General features: G+C 32.4%; 2 protein-coding genes across 2 annotated transcripts; both read left to right on the top strand.

Annotated features, from left to right (window-relative positions):
• Nucleotides 1-15,124: 15,124 nt before the first annotated feature.
• On the top strand, nucleotides 15,125-17,173 carry HELRODRAFT_70064 (hypothetical protein; the record flags this gene model as incomplete). Its single annotated transcript, XM_009031842.1, has 4 exons — nucleotides 15,125-15,573; nucleotides 15,715-16,048; nucleotides 16,088-16,836; nucleotides 16,912-17,173. The coding sequence occupies 4 exons, from the start codon at nucleotides 15,125-15,127 to the stop codon at nucleotides 17,171-17,173; spliced, it is 1,794 nt and encodes a 597-aa protein (XP_009030090.1).
• An 82-nt stretch (nucleotides 17,174-17,255) lies between these two features.
• Nucleotides 17,256-17,678, top strand: HELRODRAFT_136928 (hypothetical protein; the record flags this gene model as incomplete). The annotated part of the gene is made up of 2 exons (XM_009032209.1): nucleotides 17,256-17,379; nucleotides 17,455-17,678. Coding segments are annotated over 2 exons (348 nt in total), but the record flags the coding sequence as incomplete, so codon positions are not given.
• Nucleotides 17,679-25,135: the final 7,457 nt, after the last annotated feature.

Below are 25,135 nucleotides of genomic sequence, written 5' to 3'. Positions count from 1 at the left end.
CCTGGAATTGTTGTTCTGGAATCTAAAAATGTTAACGGCCACACGAAGTTTGCACCATTCGGCCTTATAAATGAACAAAACCAAATGTCATACTTAGTCGATTATTCGGCGTTCCTTATGGTTTGTATGCTATATTGTATTAATATTTATTGATTTTAATTTGTTTCAGAATACAAACCGATGCATGTGAAACACAAAAAAACATACAAACATGCAAACACACGCATATACAACCACACTAACATATCTACTAAAAACTTGTAAATAAGACAAACAAACAAATAAACAAACATGCGAACATGCAAACAAAAAAACGCGAACAAGCAACAGCATTAGGAGAATCAAATTAGAAGCAAGAGTTATGCAAATGATTACAGGACAGTGGTGATGATGACTATGATGATGATGAAAAAGAAGAAGATGATGATGATAATAACGATGACGATGATACTGAGATGGAAATGATGACGAACCATTATTGTCATAATTATAGTAGTGATGACGACGACGACGACGATGATGTCAGTGTTATGATGATGATGATGTTGACAATGCTGAATATGGAAATAACACGGAAGACGACGATCATATGAATGGTGACCTGATTATGACACACTCACTCATATGATGAAATCGGTTGACAACTTAATGATGTTAATTGTTCAGATGATAATCGGAGAAATGTTGAGAAGGGCGACAGTGATGATAATGTGATGACAATGCAGTTTGTAATTATGCTAAGGTTGATCATGGTTGTACAACAGGGAAACAACGGCCCGAGAAGATATTCGTCAAAAAGGTTCGTCAGCCAGACATTTCGAACAAAAAAGGAGCCACAAATCTTGAAAAATTCTTCCCCGGGTCGAAAAAATTTGCTATCTAAGCGGCCCATATGCGGCCCTTCAAAGGTTAAATAGTTCTCAAAGCAAAAAGTTTGTTCACCCCTGTTGTACAACATTTCAAAAAAATATTGACAATTATAAGTAAGATTACAAGATGAAGGATGATACAGGAGATGATGGTAAACAAAAAATAAAATAAAAACTTTAATGACGATGACGATATTGTGATTAAAAATGATAACAAAATGACGATGATTGGGACGCGATATCAAAATAAACGCTAGATTTCTGTGGCAACAAACATCTCTCATTTTATGACATTCAATATTATTAATAATAATTGAATATTTCATCATTATTATCATCATAATTATTGCAATTATTATAACTATTATTATTATTATTATTTAATTATTAATATTATTGTTATAGTGATCATCATATTCACCATAACCCTCCCTCATTTATCAATTTCGTTGATAGGATAAGTCCCGAAGTTTAATAATGACGACGTTTAATAAATTTTCTTTCTTTTTTATTTCTCGTTTGTTCGTTCGTTCATTCATTTATTTATACATTCATTCATTCGTTCGTTTGTTTGTTCGTTCGTTCGCTCGCTCACTGGTTCCTTTGTTTATTTATTTATTCATTCATCTGTTTGTCTATATATCGTCCGTTTGTTCTTTCATCTATTTTTTTATTCCCTCATCTTATTGTTCACTTGTTTGCACATATTTGTTCATTCGAATGGTCGATCGTTCGTTCGTTCGTTCGTTCATTCATTTGTGCTGCTCTGTTGACTTAATTACTGATTGACATTACAATTGATTGTTGTTTATTTATTCATTCATTTGTCGGCAAATTTGTTTTACTATTATCTCCATCATTTAACACACACACACGCACGCACACAGACACACACACATGCATACAACACACACGCACGCACACACATATTCAACTTTTAATGCATTCGTTTCCTCAGTCATTCACTCTTTTTTTATTTACCCATTCATTCATTTTTTATTCATTCAATCACTGATTTATTTTTTTTTTATTATGCACTCATTCATTCATCCATTCACTTATTTGTCATGCATCACATGCATTGTTTACATTAGCATTATAGCGGGGATCGGGCAAGGCAACATGTTAGCTATCGAGCGATATAATAGCAATTCGTTACACGCATATTGTTGTTGTTTCTCCGCTTGATTATTAACATACTGACGGAACGATGATGATGACGAAGAGAATGACGAAGATAATGATGACGATGATGATGAGAATGACGATGATGAGGAAGATGACGATGATGAGGAAGATGACGACGATGAGGATGGCGATGATAGTCTGATATATCATCAGGTACAACGCAATATAGTTGAAGTATTCCTTAATTAAACCACTGATCTGTTTTCACGCACTCTTCGTCGTCGTCATCATCAACGTCATCTCTATTAATTCCTCGTTGTAGTTGTCATCGTCATCATTCACCATCATAATCCTCATCATCTTTATTTTCTTCTTCATCATCATCATCTTCATCATCCTCATCTTCATCATCTTCTTCATCATCATCGCCATCAAACTTTTCTTCCAGCTACAACATTATCGATACAATTTTTTTTTTTTATTATCCTACATTCATTTAAAAAATCATCTTTATATTAACTTTCATCTCCATTGTTATCTCGATCATCTTAGTCGTCGTCACCATCATTGTAGCCATCAATTCTTCAGCAGCACTATTGTTCCCATCATTTCATTATGTATATATATATATATATATATATATATATATAATTGTATATACATGTGTATAATATATTTAATACGCGTATAATGTTTTTTTTTGTACCTACACACATCTTCCAAATTGGTTTAAGCGTTTTTAACCGTGTAAAACTACATCAATACATTTTCATACAAGCTATATATATATATATATATATATATATATATATATATATTTATTTAAACATACATTTATATGCCTTCTACAAATACATATATATGTATTCACATGTATGTATACATATACATGTGTCGGTGTACACGCACATATAAGATACATATAAATATGAGCGGACATACATACTTACATTTTAATACATCTGTATATATATATAAATCAATGAAAGATAAATGAAAGAAAAAATGAAAGATATATATATATATATAATATACGGATAATAATAAAAATAAATAATAATAATATAACATATATATTTATATATACAAGTCACAGACATATATATATATATATATATATATATATATATATATATATATACCTATACCTATACCTATATTGTTATTTTTTATATTAAATTTTGTAATATATATAAATATATCTGAATATGTACGTATGTATGTAAGTATATAAGATGTGAGTTGATTCTTATATAAAAGTGCCGAGAAGATTATGGAAGAAGTTTTTGATGATGTTTCATTGGTTGGTTGGTTGGTTGGTGCAGGAGTGTAAGCTTATATAAGGTTCCCATCTGAAATGTACAGTTTTGGTGAAGTTATTTATTGCTACCGCTGTAGTTAAACGTTTTAAACTATTATCAATAATCTAATTTAGTTTAATATTTCGGTAACTTATGGTTTTGGATTTAATTATAAATAATTCATAGATTACTAATATGGTATATTGATAATGTATTATATTTATTTAGATGGTTATTTTTGGTTTGAATAGATATATATTGATAATAGACACAAATTTAAGTGTAAAATTTTTTTATAATTAGAGGGATAATAATGATAATAATAAATTTGAAATTAACAAGGATAATAAACAAGTGTTTAGTATTGTAATAAAATTTTTTTCAAAATTATTTGCTTCTTATTTTATATAGAGTTGATATACATATTAAATAACTTGATGCCTTTTTTTATTTAAATTATAAAGTTTAAATAAATAAATTAATTAAATAATTTATAAAAAAATATATATCCATATTTATAACTTTATAAAAGAAATTTTATCGTAACAGGTTTGTCAGTTTTCTCAAACTTTTTTCAAGTTTTGAATTAACTTGTAATCAAACTTATTTCAGTGAGATATATTTGTTATAATTTATAAATATTTAAAATAAAATTATATTTTATTATAGTCACAAAATATCCATGATTTCATAAACATTAGATAGTATATATAGGTTGGGTAAGAACGTTCCCTTTCAGCAAGGAGCATTAACTCAACTCAAATTAGTTTCTTCAGACCACACAGAGCTTTACAAAGACGTACATGTTGGTTTACTTTCATTCTCACGTTCACACACACACGCACGTACATCATTTCGCACGCAATTTTATTCACACGTGCATATGATATCATCGATTGCATCTGTAATACATTCACGTACGCTCACACATGTGTGTGTACATTCATGCAAACATTAGTCATGTTTTTAGAAACAAATCACTTTGATTCTTACACACACATACACACACACACACACACACACACACACACACACAAACAAACAAATAAACACAAGAACTTACACGTACACATAATCCTACATATAAATATACAGCCCACGCACACACATACGTACTTTCAAAGAAACAAAAAAGTCAATAATTTCTCAATAGCAAACAATCCTGCCTGACCACTTCTATGATGCTGAAATGACCATCTGATCAACCGACCAGCAGGGCTGCTATTGTTTAACGCAACGCAGGATTATACTTATTAAACATTCATGAATTTAAGCGAACAAACATAAATATTTAAATGTAAACAAACAAATATACACTCGTACAAACATGCAAACATATAACTATACAAACACATCAACAAACTTACAAACATACTAATAAATCATTCAAATACAACAATACAAAACACACACGTATATACAAACGTATAAAAAATGGAAAAATATTTACACCGTCACAATTGAAATAAATAAATAAAATAACATAATTATTAATTACAAAAAGATAGTTTAAAAATAATGTCAAAGTTGTTGAATCAAATATTTCACAAAACATGCTCGGTACGTCAGAGAAAATGTAATGCAATACGATCGTTCGTGAAAAAAAAATCTATAGATACATTTGCATGCAAACTTGAATAACAACTCAGGCATAAAACGCTTATAAACTCGCAAGATTGAAACCAAAAAAATCTAATGAAACGATGAAATAGAAATGTTTTGTGTTGTCTTGAGAAAAAAAATATTTTAAGCCAAAAAATCTTTATTCGCTAACAACAATGGAGATTCTGTGACAATAAATTTTTTAAAATGTGTCAAGCAAAAATTGATGATCAATAAAATTAATACTAAATAAACATTATAATGGCAATGATAATAATAATATGAAGAGGAAGAAATAGAGAAATGTTGATAAAACCGTGAATTGAGAAAATGGAAGTAACAAATCTGTTAAAAAAAAAAATTAAGTCAAACAATGAAACACAGCGTTGCTTAAATTATAATTTTCAATCGTAATAAAAAATATAAAAAGTAAAATATTTAATTAATAAAAAATACCAAAATAAATAAACAAACAAACATTTCTATGAGCAAAAACAAATACATTGTTTGGCTAGGCGAAACATTGCAATTATGTACACACTCACACACATCCACACCCACATACACACACACACACACACACACACATACATACATACATACATACATACATACATACATACATACATACATACATACATACATACATACATACATACATACATACATACATACATACACACTCAACTCTGAACAAAAACAACAACAATAACAACGACGACAACAACAACGATGATCACGACAACAGTAGCAGATACAACAACAATAACAGCTACAACAACAACAATAACCAACAACAACATATTATTACTAGGTTACCTTCCTTCGAATATATCAGCACCACAATTATCTTTGTTTTGTTGTTGTTTATATCGAGTCGATGACGTTGTTGTTGCGTAATAATGTTATTAATGACTACATTAACAATAACAATAAAAATATTAAGAATAACAACTTGTTATAACACCCTTACTATCAAAATTACGATAATTTTTATCAAAATTATGATAATTTTCATGGTTACGATCATCGCCATCATCATTGCCATCAAAATTTATCTTCATCATCATCTTCATCGTCATACTCAAGTTTTGTATTCAACAATATAATCATAACTTTATTTATTACCTTTGTCATCCTTATTTTTCTCATGACGTCATCAACCGTATAACCTTTCTCGTTGTCATCGTCATAATCTTCTTCATGAGATAATTATCATCATCAAGACTTCATTCTCATTATATCAATTGAGACACCACTATCACATAATTATCTACTTTATAATGACGTCATCATCAGCATCATCGTCATCAGCATCATCATCAGTATCATCATAATCTTTATCAGATCATCATCATGAACATCATCCTCATCTTTATCGGATCATCATCATCATCATCATCATCATCTTCGTCATCGCTAAAGCTATGCTTCATGTATTTCGAAAACAAATGAATACGTGAAGATGATGGTCATATTTACAGTGATAATGGTGATAATAATGATAATGAAAATATCAGTGCTGGTAACGTTGTGATAAGAATGATAATAATAACGAAAATGATGATAATTTTGATGATGAAGACGACAACGACGTGTGTGATTTCTGTTTGAAGTGTAAAACCTTGGAGTCAGGGAAAGAAAATAGTTACACATGTTTCACGAGAACTATATACTATATATGCTTCTGAAATAATAGTAATAATAATAATAATAACAACAATAATAATAATAGTGTAATAATTACTAATAATTACATTGTTATTATTATGCAACACGAGATCATACTAACTTATTTTTAAATTTTGTTACTACTGCTACTACTACTACTACTACTACTACTACTACTACTACTACTACTACTACTACTGCTGCTGCTGCTATCCCTTTTATTAATAGTAGTAATTTAGCATAACGTAAAGTTGATAAGTTTGATGGAAGTATATTTTTCATCTCAACTTTTTTATTCATTCAGATTTCTTGACAGGAGCTATTAAAGAAAACAACGAAACAACAGTACAGTAACAATAACAATAACAACAACAATAACAACAACAACAATAACAACAACAACAATAACAACAATAACAACAACAACAATAATAGCAACAGAAACAACAGCAAGAAACAAATTCTTTTTACTTTTCAAAAGCTTTCTAAGTCACTTTGCTTGTATAGTTTGTGCGTAAAAATCATTCATTTTTGAAAAAAATATTTGTTCTGAAACATGTATTATTAATTATCAGTGCATGTTTGTACGCAAACAAACACACGCACACACACAAACACTCATGCACACACACACGCACAAACACACACAAGAATACACACAGACACGAGCACATCACGCGCGAACATATAAATAAATAAATGACGATTACATAAATAGTCACACCTCATCTTCGACTAACAAAGTCAAAATTCGAATAAATTCACTTAGTGAAGGCATAGTAATATAATCACTCAAAACCTATATAAACACAAACGTCAAACAAAATCCGTATTCAGCACTGATGATGACAAACGATCGTTAAAAAAGCATTTTTATGTTGGAATTTACATAAATATTAGAAAGAAAATGCCAAAAATTAATAAAAATTTTGTTTATTGACTGAACAAACTTGATAATGAGTTGAAATTCGTCGTACGAACAATTGAAAAACTCAACCGCAAATTGAACAACGCATGCAATGCTGTGATATTTTTAAATAACTGAACTGTGCAGTTGTTTATATATATATATATATATATTTTATCGATATTATTCAATTTAATAATAAAATTTCTAATTATTTTAGACTGCATTATTTTTTCCTATATACATAAAAGCTTTTTTCGGTAAACTTTACGTCATCAATGTAATAGAGTTTGTGATACTGTTATATGTAGTTCATTTGGTATTTAAATATATATATAGATATATATTGTTTTTATATAAAGTATTTATATATGTATTGTTTTTATTATTATGTGTGTATGTTTGTGTACGTGTTTGTGTATATTTTATCTTCGTAAGTTTACAAGGATTTTTTAAAATAACGGTTCACATTGTTTCTGTAGTTTATTATTTGCTTTCGTCTGTTTTGAATTGTTGCTACTTCTTTGCTTGTAACAATTTGATGATATGTTTTTCCATTTATTCTAACTTTCATTTGTTTTAGTTAATTTTCATTTTCTACGTCTTATTTATATACTTAATTTTATTTTTTTATTTTATCTTTATGCTTGTTTACTTTTTATTTTTACATTCGCGCAGACCTCTAGCACCTGCTTCTCCCGCTGTTAACCTGATTACATGGGGCAGGAGAGTAGAGGGGAAGATAGGAAGAAAGTGGAAGAGAGAAAGAGAGAGAGAGAGAGAAAGAGAGAAGATGTGAGAAAAGAAAATGAATAATAGGAGCAAAACAAGAAAAAGTCTAAAATGTAAAAGTGTGAAAGAAAAAGATTAATAGAAGATAGAACTAAAAAAGTGGATAGAGATGGAAGATGAAAGTGAGAAGCAGAGAAACAGATGGAATAAAAATAAAAAAAGACGAAAGTGTGAATGAGTAAAAAATAAATAAAACTAAAACATAGAGAGGGAAGGAAGAGAGAGAGAGAGAGAGAGAGAGAGAGAGAGAGAGAGAGAGAGAGAGAGAGAGAGAGAGAAAGCAAAATCAGAAAAGTAGTAAAAAGAGCTAAGGATATTTAATATTGATAGTAAAAGAATACGAGCATTAACGATGATAACATTGATATAAAACTTATGGCAGAACATTTAGATAATGATAACAAAATGATAAAAAAAACTTTAAAAATGAGTCGCGCAACCTCTTATATTATTAATTAAATTAAGGAGAAGAATAATATTAAATTAAAATAAAACAACATAAACAAGAATGCCAAAGATAATAAAATCGTAGTAAAAATTTTTTTAAAGGCAAGAAGAACTGCAACGATCCAGCATTAACACACAAATCTTAATAATCGTAAGAAAGACACAAACATATGATTATATTTTATTAACAGATAAAAATAGATACATAAATCTCTCGTATAAACACCAGGTTTTAAATCACGTACGCACGCCCATACATGCTTATATATATACCTACACGCACACATATACATCCATACATAAAAACACACATACATGTATAGATACATACTTATGCTCATACGCACATACACATGCCTGCAAACATACATACATATATACATACATTCATACATACATGCATACATACATACATACACACAATTACATACATAGAAAAACCTTTTAACAATCATAACCATGCATCTTATTTTCAAACACGTAGTATCCATTATTTGAAAATGCCGGTTAACATAATTTTATATTCATCAGTGGTACTCCTTTTAAGATTTTTTTAAAAAGTTTTTATGTTGCGATTTATGTCAGGTTCGGAGAGATAAACTTGGCTATTTAGCCCTTTATGTTTGTGTGTGTCTTTGCATATGTGGCTGCCTGTATATTATAAATAAATGCGTGTGTATATAAATAAATGCGTGTGTATGGAAGAATGCATGCGTGTTTAAACGAATGAATTCGTTTTTTATGATTGCATTTTCTTTTAACTCACATCAATTGTGTAAATATATATTTACGTAAGAAGCTTATATCATTGTTACTGTTCAAAATATCATGACTGTAATATTCAGTATGCGCATTAATATAAATTACATTTATACGATCACAAATTCTGTCACCGTTTTGTTAGGATGTTTTAAAAAATATTTACACAAAAAGCATCATTAACAATAGATTGACTTCATATACACACGCACGCACGCACACATACACACACATACGCACACACACATATGTAGATGTTGTTACTGACGATGATAATTTACTGCAATGAAGGCAGTCAATTATGACATGACAGTGCGACTGATTTTGCTGTTGTGTCCTCCTTCTCTTCCTTCACGTCAAATTTGACGGAACTGCAAGTGTGATTGTCAAGAAGTAGACACACCCAGTTTTGAATTATTTCGATTGAATTACCGAACGCGGACGAAATATCATTTTGAAGACTCGTTCGCTTGTTTGCTGGAAATTTATGTATGAATGTAAACTCATGAACAGCTAGCAATGAACAACAATAATAAACAACGACATAACAACGCGTTTATACAAACAACTACAACACCAACGATAACAATAAAGCTAACAAACCTTAATAAATGTCAGAAACAACATCATCAAAATTGATGTCATAAATAGCTACATAGTCATTATACCGTAACTTAGAACTAACACTAATGTAACATTAACGTGCATTACGACATCAACAAACACATTTTACTCATATACATACATTTACAACAAAATTTTTCTCGAAGCGATTTAATCTGACCATGTTCAAATTGTTGTTATACTTATATTTTGCATTATTTTAGTCATTATTTTGTCTTTAGATTTGTTATATATCCGTCTTTGCTATTTGTATTTTTAATTTAATTTTTTTGGTTTTCATTGTTTAAAAATTTTTTTTCTGTAGAATTTCAGGATTTTATTTTCTTCATCAAAGAAAAAAAATAAAGTAATCAAAAATGATTGCCGAATTCGTACTTTCATGTATGTATGTATGTATTTATGTATGTATGTATGTATGTATGTTTGTATCTATGTATGTATGTAGTTTGCATGTATGTATGTATGTATGAATGTATTTTGTTTGTATGTGTGTATGTATTTTGTTTGTATGTGTGTATGTATTTTGTATGTATGTATGTTTGCATGTATGTATGTATATGAGTATGAATATGAGTGTATGTATCTATTTTGTATAAATGTTTATTTGCATGTAAGTATGTATGTACGAGTGTATGTGTATGTTTGTTTGTGTATGTATGTATATGTTTGTTTGTATGTGTGTGTATGTATGAATGTGCGTGTGCATGTAGGTATGTATGTATGTTTTTACCTATGAATAATTATTATAGTATGTTTTATCTTATTTTTTTATGTATGTAAATTTTATGTATGATTCTTTAGTTTTCTTCAAGTGCATGTTTATATATTGTGTGTATGTATAATATATAGTATTCATATATCTATATATCTTTATATATACATATATATTGTCTAAATAATTTATATATAAATATATATATGTGTGTGTGTGTGTGTAATGTGTACGCATATATATATATATATAAAAGTAGATGTAATGTTCCATATATAACCTATAAAATATTTGTGTGCTTGTTTGAATCTTCAAAATGTTATCTTCAATAAAAAATAAGAATCGAAATTCACATAGTGGCATTACTTTTTTTGCGTGGATTTAGATTTCATATCTATGTTTATGATTGAACTGGTTAGCTTTTGCTCATAAGTGTCTGTTTGTGTGTGTCTAAATGCTTGAGTGTATGTGTGTTTGTGTATGTGTATGTATGTGTGCATTTTCACACATTTGTTTCTATTATATGCACATACACCCTGCCGATGTAATTGTGATCAGATGTTTTCGGTGCATGATTTAATTTATCTTTTTTATAAATTTATATTCAGTTTGCACGCTTTTGTTTTGCCTTTTGTTTTGTTTTTGGGAATATTTACGATATGTTTATATGGAATAAACGTCTATATTATTTGGATGGCTCGTTTATAAATGCATATCGGTAGTTTTCAAATATTTTAAAGGGCACTTTATATGTGTGTACGATTACTGAATGTATTCAATGCTTTCGTTAACATCTCATGATTAATAACATTTCGGGGATTATACACGCTCCGCTTCTGTATTCCTACTGAAATGTCCGGTTGTCCGTGTGTTTGTTTGTGTGTTTGTTTGTGTTTGTTTGTGTGTTTGTTTGTGTGTTTGTTGATATGAGGGCAGTTTATTTATTTGATTGGTGTGTCTGTATGTCGACATGGTCAATTTATATATTTGATTTTTATGCAGGCTTGCATGTTTACTTATATATGTATATATATATATATATATATATGTGTGTGTGTTTGGTATGTGCTTGAGTGTGTTGGTGTTTGGTGTGTGTTTGAGTGTGTTGTAGTGTGTGTGTATGCTATGAAATCATCTATATAATAGTTATATATACACGCATGTATACAGGCACACATATGGTTGTTTATTTTTACATTTGTATTTAGTTGCATGCAATTTATATGTGTAGCTGGCTGGTGCAGAATTTTATTTTATTTTCAACGGAAGTAGACATGCATGCATGCTTGCTTTTGTCTGTGTGTGTGTGTGTGTGTGTGCGTGTGTGTGTGCGTCAGTGTGTGTGCGTGCTATTATAAATGCATGTGCGTGTGAATGCGTCACAAATACACACATTTACATATACCCCCACACCAACACCAACACAAACACACACACACACCACATACACACACACACACATGCCACACACACACACACACATGCAAGCACACTCATACACACACATTCAAGTACACTCATGCACACATCTTTATTATTTATTCATAGCACATGATTGAAATAGCATGAATTAAATTAATTAAATTTATTCATCAAATTTTTTCGTTTCAATTCAATGTACAAGTTCAACCTTCGCCTAAACAATCGTAAAACATCGTTATGTTTAGAGCCATTGTTCTATATTTCGAATGCATCATTTAATTGCTTTGGAACACATGGCCTATTTTATCCTTGCTTTTTTGATGTTCCTTATTTTGATAGTTTAAATTTTTATCAATTTTCGTATGTTCATCTTTATGGCTTTGCTGAATAAAACTTCCGCTATTATATTTATAAATAATTTAGGGTATTTATAGACCTATAACACAAACAAAACAATAATAAACAAATAATATATATATGTATATATATATATATAGCGAGAGAGAGAGAGAGAGAGAGAGAGAAAGAGAGAGAGAGAGAGAGAGAGAGAGAGAGAGAGAGAGAAGAAGAGTGAGTGATAAAAGAATGTGTAATAGTGAGAGAGTAACTTGTGGAGAGAGAAATGAGAGAGAGAGAGAAAGAGAGTGAGAGTGAGAAATATTATTGAGTTCTGAGATTTTCCATGTTATATTTCTAGTGTGACAGAGTTTGTAAAGCTTTTGCCGTGAAAAATGTTTGAAAATAAAATCTGACTCTTATTTTATGGCCCATTCAATATTTTTTTTACTCATTTGAAATTCGTTCTGCAAGCTTTTTACAAATTTAATCTCCCATTTACGTTACGTTATAATTAATTACATCGTGTTCGAACATTCTTTATTCTGCAATATTGGGGGGAAAAATTTTTAAAACGGATTAAATTTTTTAAGTACATTAGTACATTAGTTTATAAATTTAAATAACTTTTTAAGTAATTTTTTGGAAAATAATTAAATTAAGCGATTTTTGTAAACCGCACTTATAAGATATAGTCTCATTTTTTTTACATGAGTGGAGACATGGTTCAAACACAAAGTCGTTAATTGTGTTAAACCGTTTATTTTTCCAATCACCCATGTTATTGATAATGATATAACAACAACTACAGCAGCAACAACAACAACAATAGCAACAGCAAACAACAACAACAGCAACAGCAAACAACAACAAATTCAGAAACACTAGTTGTCTTATAGAATGTAACGTTAACTTATTATTTAATTAAAATGATAAATGATAGCCTAAATGATATCTCCCCATGTGTTCTGGTTCTGTTATTAGCAATAACTCATCCTTACTTTACTGGCACCTTCTTTTGCATTGCCACGCAAGTTGTACTTCCATTATAACGTCGTGTTGTATGCTGTGCCAGACTTGGCGTGTAATTTGGCGTTTTACATCTATCTTATTCGTAGAAATTTCACAGTTTTTATTAGATTTTTTATTTTTATTTCATGTTTATATAATATATAATGTCATTAATGTTTCTAGTCTTATAAACAACACGTTTCTTTTTATTTTCTTATCCTATTAATCTAACTTTTCAATTAATTTTTCTTGAGAAAAAACTTTAATTTTAAATAAATTTTCCCAATCACGATATAATATAATATTATTTAAACCAATTTACATAATGACTCAGATAGCGTAGAAAAAATTGAAACAAAATGTTGGCGTTGCATTGGAAATGGATAATACAATACATGATGAATCCCAGATAAACCATACCAACCGGGAAAAAGAACATCTGCTCCTAATACAATAACGCAATAATAATGATAAAATAGTTGATGACATCAACAAAATATGTTCAAATGACGAATAATAATAATAATAATGTTTCTTCGTGTCACAAAAAATAATTTTTTTAACGAATAAGCAATGCAAAAAAGCAATATCTATTGATCGTTGATAAATTTGATGGATAAATTGAAACAGACATTGACAAGAAGAGCAGAAAATAAAGCTGAATAATAATATTTCAAACAACTTCAACGACATTAACAGATGTTGACGGTGAATCAACTACAACAACAGCAACACCTTAGAATGAAACAACGTCATCCAAAACATTAACGCGAACAACATAGATTACAATAACAACAACATTGAAAACAACATCAACAGCATCAACAACATCAAAGCAGCGTCATCAACAACAATTACATCAAAAATAACAACAACAACATCGGCAACATCATCAGCTACAAAACCAGCAACTCTGTACGTACCATAAATCGTTTGAAATAGAGCGAACAGATCGAATGAATACACAAACACACACACACAAACACACACACCAACACACACACACGCACAAACACACACACACAAACACACAATAAATCTTCATGTGTATATAATTTATAAACTATTAACCTTAATTATTTATTAATTTTTAAATAATCTGAGCAATTAATTTATATAAATATATTTATTAATTCATGTAAAAGTAGATACAGAAATACACTTATTAATGTTTTAACGCGCACATCACATACTAAGAAATATCATAAATTAGATACATGCCAGACATAAAAAAAATGACCAACCTTTAAATAAATCTAAATAAATAAAAATAATTTAAAAGCAAATAAAATTCATTCAACTGAAAAGAAGCATAACATAACATAACCTGTTCTTAATATTCATGGCTTGTCGATTACCCCATCACTTCAGCGCACATCTCTTGTTTATGGCTGTCAGACTAACCTCCTCTCTCTTTCTCATGTTCTCTCTCGTCGCCGTGACGTCAGTGGTGAAAACGGATGAGTTCACTTACATGGTGGAAGAGGAACGAAGCATTGGAACGATTGTCGGCGATGTCAAACGGGATGCAGAGCATAAGAGGATGAACCATCCGGAAGATTTTGACTCCAAGAGTAAATACCACCACGTATACCATCCTACACATCAACAGCAGCAGCAGCAGCAGCAACAGCAGCAGCAATGGCATCAGCAGTTTTCAACGACGGAGTATTATTTCTTGTCGGTTAAGCAGAATGTTCCGCTCTTCGAAATCGACAAGTACAGCGGTGTCATCCGAACTAAGGCAAGAATCGATCGAGATGTCATCTGTCCTGCCATGCTGTCCTGCGATCTTTATTTTGATGTCGCTGAGAAAACACAATACCAGATGAACTCTATAAAAATTGTCATCACAATACTGGACCGTAATGACAATTATCCCGAGTTTTCTGAAGAAGGAAGAGTACTCGAAATATCCGAATCTGCTCCGGTTGGGTCGGTCTACACGTTGTCAGTTGCTAAGGATATCGACAGCCCGGATAATGGCGTACAGTTTTATGAACTCATCCCTGATTACAACAATTTTCCGAACAGCGGTATTGAAAGAGTCGATTATTTCCGTCTAAAATCAAAAACTAACAACTGGGCCAAAAACATAATCAACAACATCAACAATCACAACAACTATCACAGAGATTACAATCCCCACCATGCCCACCACTCCAACATGCCCAACCACCAACGAGCAAATAGCGCGCCGACTGTTGAACTGGTACACGCACTCGACAGGGAGACCATCGACGTCTACCGCTTCCAACTTTTGGCGGTCGATGGAGGGGAGCCTGCTAAAACGGGCACCGTCGATATAACCATCATCATTCGAGACGTTAACGATAACATGCCTCTTTTTGAGCAGACGCATTACACGGCAGCTATCGCGGAGAACGTGGCTCGGTTGACACATGTTAGTCAAGTTAGAGCGGTTGACGTCGACGATGGCGTAAATGGCGATGTGGCTTACTACATCGTTCAACAGCAGCCGACGACGCCAATCCAGCAACAACAGCACATTTTCGTTTTTGATAATAATAACAATGAAAATGAAAATGATAACGATCTTAATGAAATATTCTCTATCGATCCAAAGACCGGTGAAATAATTGTGAGCGGCAAAGTAGATTATGAAAAAACCGATTCTTACATTTTAACAGTGGTAGCGAAAGATGGCGCCGTTGCCGATCCACTGTCATCGACGGCTCTTGTCAACGTTCAAATAATTGACATCAACGACAACTCGCCGGAAATATTTGTCAACACATTCACTCAGACTCCAGGAGAAGCGGAAGTGTTTGAGGAAACGGAAGTGGATGCATTCGTTGCTCACGTGACTGCATCAGACCGTGACTCAGGCGATAACGGACAAGTGAGTTGTCATTTGAATGCTACGGATAATTTTCGGCTGGTCGCCACTGGTAACAGGAACGGTCAAAGCGTCGATTATCAGATACTTACGAAGTCAAAACTGGATCGAGAGCTTCGAAACTTTTACATATTAGAGCTGACATGCAGTGACCACGCAAGAGACCAACTATCCAACGTCTCAATCATAAAAGTGATTGTACGCGACATCAACGATAACGTTCCTGAGTTTGAAGAAGCCGTCTATCGCACAGAAATCATCGAAAACAATCCCGTAGGCAAGATGGTGGTGCAAGTGAGAGCACACGACAATGATGAAGGGCTAAATGGCAAAATCGAATATTTCATACCGGAGGAATCCGATCCAGCACTTTATTTGCAACCATCGTCGTCGTCGTCATCATCTTCCTCTGTAATCTCATCCACGTTCGTGAACTCCATGGAGCAGCTGTTCTACATCGATCCAGACAGCGGCGTGTTGAAAGCGGCAGTGATGTTCGACCGAGAACGAGGTGGGGTCATCGATTTACGGGTGGCTGCCAGGGACAGAGGGAACCCGTCGCTAACCTCCACCACTTTAATCAGGCTCTCCATTATTGACGTCAACGACGAAAGTCCCAGGTTTGCGTTTGTTTTTCGTTTGCTGTTCATTTTATTTAAATTAAATTCATCCTTGAAATTTAAAACTTATGTAACTCTCGTATACAATCATAATTCTAACTTTGTTATTTAAACCATTAATTATATATAATAATAATACGATAATTTAATAATAGATTAAATGATATTAAATTATTGAAAAATTGAACAAATTAAGGTTCATGCAGTCGTCATATTCATTCGCCGTTCGCGAGAATCAGCCGACACATACGGAGGTAGGCGCGGTGTCGGCCATTGATTCTGACAGTGGTGCTTTTGGGGATGTAACATACTCCATTGGTTCGGTTAATTCCGGTTTAATTCCTTTCAATCCGTTGTCAAATTATTATCAGAAACCTATCAATAATAGCGGAGTAGAATTGTTCAAAAAATCATCTCCATCTCAAAGCAATGATGACTTATTTGGAATCGATCCCAAAACAGGTTCGATTTTTACCGTTCGTCATTTAGACCGGGAAGAACAAGCGATGCATCACTTGAAAATAATTGCCAGCGATGGCGGAGAACCTTCCCGATCCGGTTTTTGCTACGTCACAATACACGTAGCCGACGAAAACGACAATGCTCCGATATTTGAATATCCGACTAAGCATAACTCGACTCTGATCATATCTCCTCTCACACCCAAGCGTTATATTATTGCGAGAATGAGAGCGAAAGATATTGATTTCAACCGCAATGCAAAAATAACTTACTTGCTGCTGAAGGAAACATCGAAGCAATTGGTCGCTAGCAATGATAAGACTAGAGTTAATAATGATAGAAATGATGATAAAAGTGGTGATAACAACAGCGCAGATGGCAATGATAGTGACGATGACGCCAAAAATACCTCCGATAAATCATCCGGTGATGAAAATAAATCGAGCTCCTCCACATCGTCATTCATTGCTAACAAAGAAAGCAGTCCTCTTAGAACAAAAAATGTTATAGATAGAAATCAAAACAGCAACGGTGGATACATTGGTGACATCATCATCAGCAGCAACAACAACAACAACAACAAAAACATCAACAAAAATCACAACAACAGCATTGATGCGCTCGATTTTTCCAACGTCGATGACAACAATCACGATGACAACTACCATTCAGACGAGTGGAATGAAACGTGTATCAGACATTTTCACATTGATCCGGCGATAGGAACCGTCTCCATCCTTACCGACTTAACCTCTCAAAACGGTTTCTCATACCGACTTTTGGTGTGCGCTAAAGATGACGGCATACCCGAGAAAACTGCCATCGCTAGTTTCACAATCGAAATAAACGAGTCTTCGCCGTTTCCACCGTTATACCGAGAAGATTATTCACAGTACGGCTTTTCCGCTGACGGTTATTACGTACCTGACGATAGCAGTAGCAAATTTGGCCCTCATAACTTTTGGATTGTTTTGTTACTTGCAATTGTGTCAGGTGTTGTGGTCATTGTACTGCTGATAGCCATCGTGGTGGTTTGCCGGCAAGAAGATAAGCGATACTCCAGCCGGTACAACTGTCGGACCGAAAGTCTGAAGATGATACCAAAAGTGGACGCGAATGATATGTCGCCGTCAAGGGGTTGGTTGATGTGTGTAAATAAATGGATGGCAATTTTCTCGAATATGTAAATGAGTGAGTCTATGTGTATGATGGATGAATCGATAAATGTGTAACACTCAATCATTGTAAAAGTGAGTGAATGCGTGAGTGAGTGAAAGATTGAGTGAGTAGGTGAGAGAGTGAGGGAGAGAAAAAGAGTGAGTGAGTGAGAGAGTGAGTAATTGAGTAAGTAAGAAAGTGAGGAAGCGTGTGAGTGAGTGAGTGAGTGAGTAAATTGTTTATGTGAATGGCTCCATGAATATTTTAATACTTAAAATGTTATAATAGAACTCTTGTTCACATAACGGTACCTCATCTTAATTTTAATATATCATATGAAATCTGATAAAAATTAATTAGAAAAACATGAAAAAAAATTAACAACATTAATGGAAAATTGTTCCAACTTAGAACCATCGTTAAAAATAAACTTGTATCCAGTTAACAACTGCACAGTGACGACGACAACGACAACAACGTCTACTTCCTCATCGCAAGCAGCAACAACAACAAAACAGAAACTAAACAGAAATATTTCTGATGTGTCATTGGACGGCAGCGAAAAACTGAAAGAAAAAACAAACATTAACAACAACAAAATTCATACCAACAATATCAGTAAAAACAACAACAAACATGCCTTGACGCTACCGAATGAAAAATTGTTTGACTGTTCATTTCAAAATTCTGACGGAGTTATTGCAAGAGTGAGTTATTGTTTTTGATAGCGAGAATGATAACGATGATCATTATCAAGATTGTCATGGTTGGTGATGACGGTGGCGGTGACGATGTTGATGACGATGATGACAATGATGTAAGTGATGATGATAAAAAACAATTTTAATAAAGATAATTATAACGAAAAATGCAAGAAAAACCCATTAAATATGAACATTGCTATCGATCTTTGACGTCTCGCGACATCATCTTCATTGAATGATCCTAATCTAATCATTGCCATCTAATGACGTCACGATCGGAGATATTTCAATTCTACGGCTTCATAATTCAATCCGGTCGCTGTAATCATCACCATCATCATTTTTTGTTGTCGCCATCGTTATGATGATAATAACCACCACGATGCATTTGTTAATACTATTGTTTTTTTCATCATCATTTTAGATGTGTTTCACTCCATCTGTAATCATTTTCTAATCATTATCATCGTTAGCGTCATCATCATCATCGTCGTCATCATCATCGTCATCATCATCATCACCCTCCTCCACCTCCTCCTCCTCTTCATCCTCCTCCTCCTTCTCCTCATCATCATCATCACCCTCATCATTACCATCGTCATTAGTATTACCATTACTGTTATAATCATCGTCGTCATCGTTGTCATCATCATCATATGTGCGTGTGTGTGTGTGCTTATGTGCGTGTATGTGTGCTTATGTGCGTGTGTCTGTTTATTCATCAACTTATTTTCAAAAGCTTTAACTGGTATATATTCAATTTTACGTCAATAGCCACGAAGACCTAGAGTTATTAGTATTGCGATTTTCATTAACATTTAATAATGCACTAATTACTCGGCCGGGCCATTCAGTTGCTTGGCCTTGATAATATATAAATAATTAATATTGTTATGGTTATTATTAAAATTATTATTATCATAATTATTATTATTATTGCTTTAATTATTTGTTGTAGAAGTGGTTGTGATTGTCTTAATGTCAAACATGTAGAACAGTTAGAATCTTGTTATATAGTAATAGTAGCAAGTTGTAGTAGTAGTAGCGGTAATAGTAGTAGTAGTAGTAGTAGTAGTAGTAGTAGTAGTAGTAGTAGTAGTAGTAGTAGTAGTAGTAGTAGTAGTGACTATTTTGGTTGTAGTAGTAGTAGTAGTAGTGGTAGCAGCAGGCGTCTAAATAACGGATGGGTGCAATTAATTTCCCATCCCGCCATCAAATGCAGAGCAGCTCAACGGACCACAACAATCACCATCATCTCGACACGCAACGCTGAACGGTCGCTACTGATGCCGCTGCTGCTGCGGCTATTTTTGATTTTATTTCGTGAGCGACGGTGATGACGATGATGATAATGGTGATGACGACTGGGACGAGTTCTATGAGTCTAGTGATGATGACGACGATGATAGTGGGTTTATTAATGAAAAAGATGACGATTACGATGATGACAATGATGATGATATGTTGGATGATGACAAGTTTCGATATATCATCACTGATGATTATGGCAATAATGACGATGATATTATCCCGAAAGTGATAATGTTAAAAATGATGATGCTTATGATGATTAGGATGACGATGACGATGTTGGGGATGATGCAGACCACAATGATAAAGTCGTCAATAGAAGGAATAAAAGTGATGAATCTGATAATGTCCATTAAGACGATGATGATGACGACAACGACGATGATGACGACAATGATTATGGGACTGTAAGTGTTTGCATTAACATTGGCTATTACGATGATGATGACGACGAAGATGACGATGATGACGATGAAGATGACGATGATGGTTTCAAAAATGATAATAATTTTTAAAATGATAAAAATTTCTGCTAGATTGTCTAAAAATAAGGACGTCAGTAACGATGACGATGACACTGGCGATGATATCAATGATGATATGATATTTGTAATTATGACGATGATATCAATAAAATGATTCTTGTAAGGATGAAGGTGATATCAATGATGAGATGATATTTGTAGTGGTGGCGATGATGTCAATTAGGATATGATATCTGTAATGATGGCAGTTGTATCAAGATTAGATAATATTTGTAAGGATGACGATGATATCAATAATGAGATGACGTTTGTAAGGATGAAGATGATATCAATATTGAGATGATACATTTAATGATGACGATGATATCAGTGATACTTCTAATAATGCTGACGATGATATCAATGATAGTAATAATAAAAACTTGTTTTATGCAACCTGTGCTTCAGTTGAAAACCATCAATCACAAACACGCGAATAAGAAGCAACAAAATCGTCGTCGTCTTTGTCGCTGCCATTGCTAATATCATCGCCCTTCTCATCATCATTATTATCATATTCGCTATACACAGTTATAACTGTTGTTATTTGTGGTCGTCATCATCTTCGCCACATCATCTTCATCACTTCTTTTTTATATCATCATCTTTAACTACACCAATGTACATAATAGTCATTTGTGAGTTGAAAGACACGAACACGTAAAGATGAAAAACATTTCATCTCTATGTGCGTTCCATTTTAAGTTAACGGCGCATTAAATAAAATTATATGATCGATTTGAAAGGCGAATAAAAGATAAATGAAATGTATCATTCCGTATCTTATTTCGTTACACAAACACACATACATGCACATACACAGAAACACACACACACACAAACAAACAAACACACACACACAAACAAACAAACACACAAACACAGACATATACATATATGTGTGTATATATATATGTATATAGATAGTGTGTATATAATATTCATGGTCATCATGGCGATCAAGTTGATGAGCGTTTAGAGATGGGCATAAAACTCTGAATGACGGTATTTAAATGGCGCATTAAAAAATCGAATATCGACTATTAGGCGAGTATTTAACGATGGGAGCCTTAATACTATTTATGCGTTCATCTTTTTTATTAATCGCAGGAATGGGAGTTTGATTGGGAGGAAGTTTTTAAATGTTCTTAAAATGCTCGAAACATTTTACCGGTGATGCAATCTGTGGCGGCCACCATGGTGAAGATGATGAGGATGAGGATGGAGATGATGATGAAAATGATGATAGTGATGATTAAAATGATGATGATGATGATAATGATGATGATTATGAAAATGATGATGAGGATGATGAGAATGATGATGATGGTAATGATGAAAATTATGGTGATGATGATGAGAAACATGATATATAAGAAATGGTAACGTCGATTTAAAAGACGACGATGATGAAAATGATGAAGACGAAGATGATGATGACGAAGATGACGTCAGCCTGCAAAGCAATTACGGCCACGAATATGACGGCAAAAAGAATGACAATTATGATGACGTCATCGTCGGTTATGATAATGGCAATGAAAATGATTAAAATATTAGTAATGATGATAATGAAGATAACGATGGTGGTGAGGAAGATGATGAGGATGGTTAAAATATTGTTGGTGATGATGATAGTGCCACAAACGAATAATGTAATGTGCAATTAGACGAAGCAAAAAGCAGATTTAAAGCCGAGTTGATCTGACGGTTTCAAGGAGTTCATCAATAATTTAGCGTCGTTCTTGTTGGCTTATAAAAGCGACTATATTTTACCGGCTAGCTTCTGGTATATGCAGGCACTTTTTCTTATATGAACATATGCTGCTTGCACGTGAATGCATACACTCACGCACAAAACACTGACACAAACACACACACCACACACACACTTTCTCTTTTCTTCCCTCTCTTTGACTCTCCCACACACACAAACCATCTCAACACAATCAAACTTTCGCATTAAATTTTTTTTTCTTATATCTTTTTTGAAATACATTTAACGTATAATGATGTCAATGTTTATAGAAAGAATTCCATTTAGTTCCATCTACATACATGCCGAATTGACAATTTATTTCATTACTTTTTGTCGTGCAGTTGTTTGTAGGGAAACAAATCATAAATGTTTAAATGTAGTTATGTAAGACTTTAAGACCCACCCATCTTACTTATTTATGTTCGTGTACTTCTTATGTGTCTGAGTTTTTTGCAGGCATGTTTCTCTGCATGTGTGTGTTTGTGTGTGTGTGTGTGCATATTTGTGAGAGTATGTATATATTTGTATGTATGTGTGTAAATATTTGGAAATGTGTGTATGTGTGTGTGCGCGCGCGCGTGTGTAAGTGAGTGTTTTTGATTTTTTGTGTGGTCTGCGAATGTATGTGCATGTATTTGTGTATGCGATGTGTCTTAAAGTTTCAGCTTACATTCCAATTCCAATTTTGAGTAGGCACATATTGCACTGAGATGATTTTTACGGAATGGAATTAAATCTGTGAAGAGGCTTGTGTTGATGTGTTCTTATTTAAGTTTTGGAAAGAGTAGTGGAAGTTATACTGGAATTATATGCGGAATTATCGTAAAATCAACATTTGTTGTGGAAATAATTATGAAAAAATAAATTCTATTCGTAATTGTAGGTAATAACTTCTTTATAGAGACCATGTTAAAGACAAGAGCAAATTTCAGTATCACAAGAAGATGATAGGTGATTGAAATAAAACTTGTATACCATGTGCAATTTTAATTTTTAAAACTTTTTACAAGTTTTTTTATGGAACTAACTGTAAAGACTTCAAAAAGATATTTAAAATTTACGTTAGCAATTTTGCTGCAGAACATCGCAGAATTTAATCAAAGTTTCAAAAAATTTCGCCTGAAAGGAAAATATAAATGAGAACAATAAATTTTAATTATTAACTTTCTTATTTTGTTAAATAATTTTTTGATAGCGAAGTTAAAATTTACTGGCATAACTCCACTTCAAATCATTTTGAAATTTTGCAAAAATTTTTTAACAAACAAACAAACAAACAAACAAACAAACAAACAAACGAATGAAGAAACAAACACACAGACAGACAAACGAACACACAGACAAATAAACATGCACGATGATAACTAAAATGCCGACTTTTGTTTCTTTTTTCTAAATGTTTTATAAAAAAAAATAATGAGAAAAAAATCTAATGGAGGTATTATTCTACAAAAAATCACCTTTATACTTTAACGGTAGCTCTTGTTATCTGAAATAGAACTGATGAATTAAATACTACCGCTACTTCTAACACTCAAAATGATTTGTTACTTATACAATTATCTCTATTCATTATATTGCCAGTGTTAATATACTAGTATAAGTATGGTATAAACATAGCATAGAGTAGTATAGTATAGTATAGAGTAGTATACTTTTAATACTATGATTACATTATTAATTAGTTATGTCATTAATATTTTAAAAACCTTCAAAATTTCACATAAAAATAAATTTATCAACTTGAAGGTTAATTATAATTAAGTTAAATGAGCATTTTAAGGAAGGGTGATATTAAATAAAAAAAATTTCATTATACACACGCACATACACGCACACACACACGCGCACACACACACACAATATAATGAACAAAATTTAGTCAATACATTAGAAACAATTTGTTCCACGTATTCATTTCATCATTTTATGTAGATGACAGAGATGTGATGAAGCAAGTTAAGCAAAAATAGCTTCCGAATCAAGTTGACGAAGTTTGAAGGTTTTGAAAGTGCAGATTTTTTGCGTGAAAATGTTAAAAAGTGTTAGTGAAAAAAGATTTTAAACAAATTTTTGTGCATGTTAAATTGTCGCCTGCAATTTGCCGTGCTTCGTTGAAAGGATGAAACGAGACAGGTGAAGGAAAAAAGTCGCGT

Source organism: Helobdella robusta (assembly GCF_000326865.2).
Source record: "Helobdella robusta unplaced genomic scaffold HELROscaffold_8, whole genome shotgun sequence".
Taxonomy (NCBI): domain Eukaryota; kingdom Metazoa; phylum Annelida; class Clitellata; order Rhynchobdellida; family Glossiphoniidae; genus Helobdella; species Helobdella robusta.
This window is presented reverse-complemented; position numbering and strand designations above follow the sequence as displayed.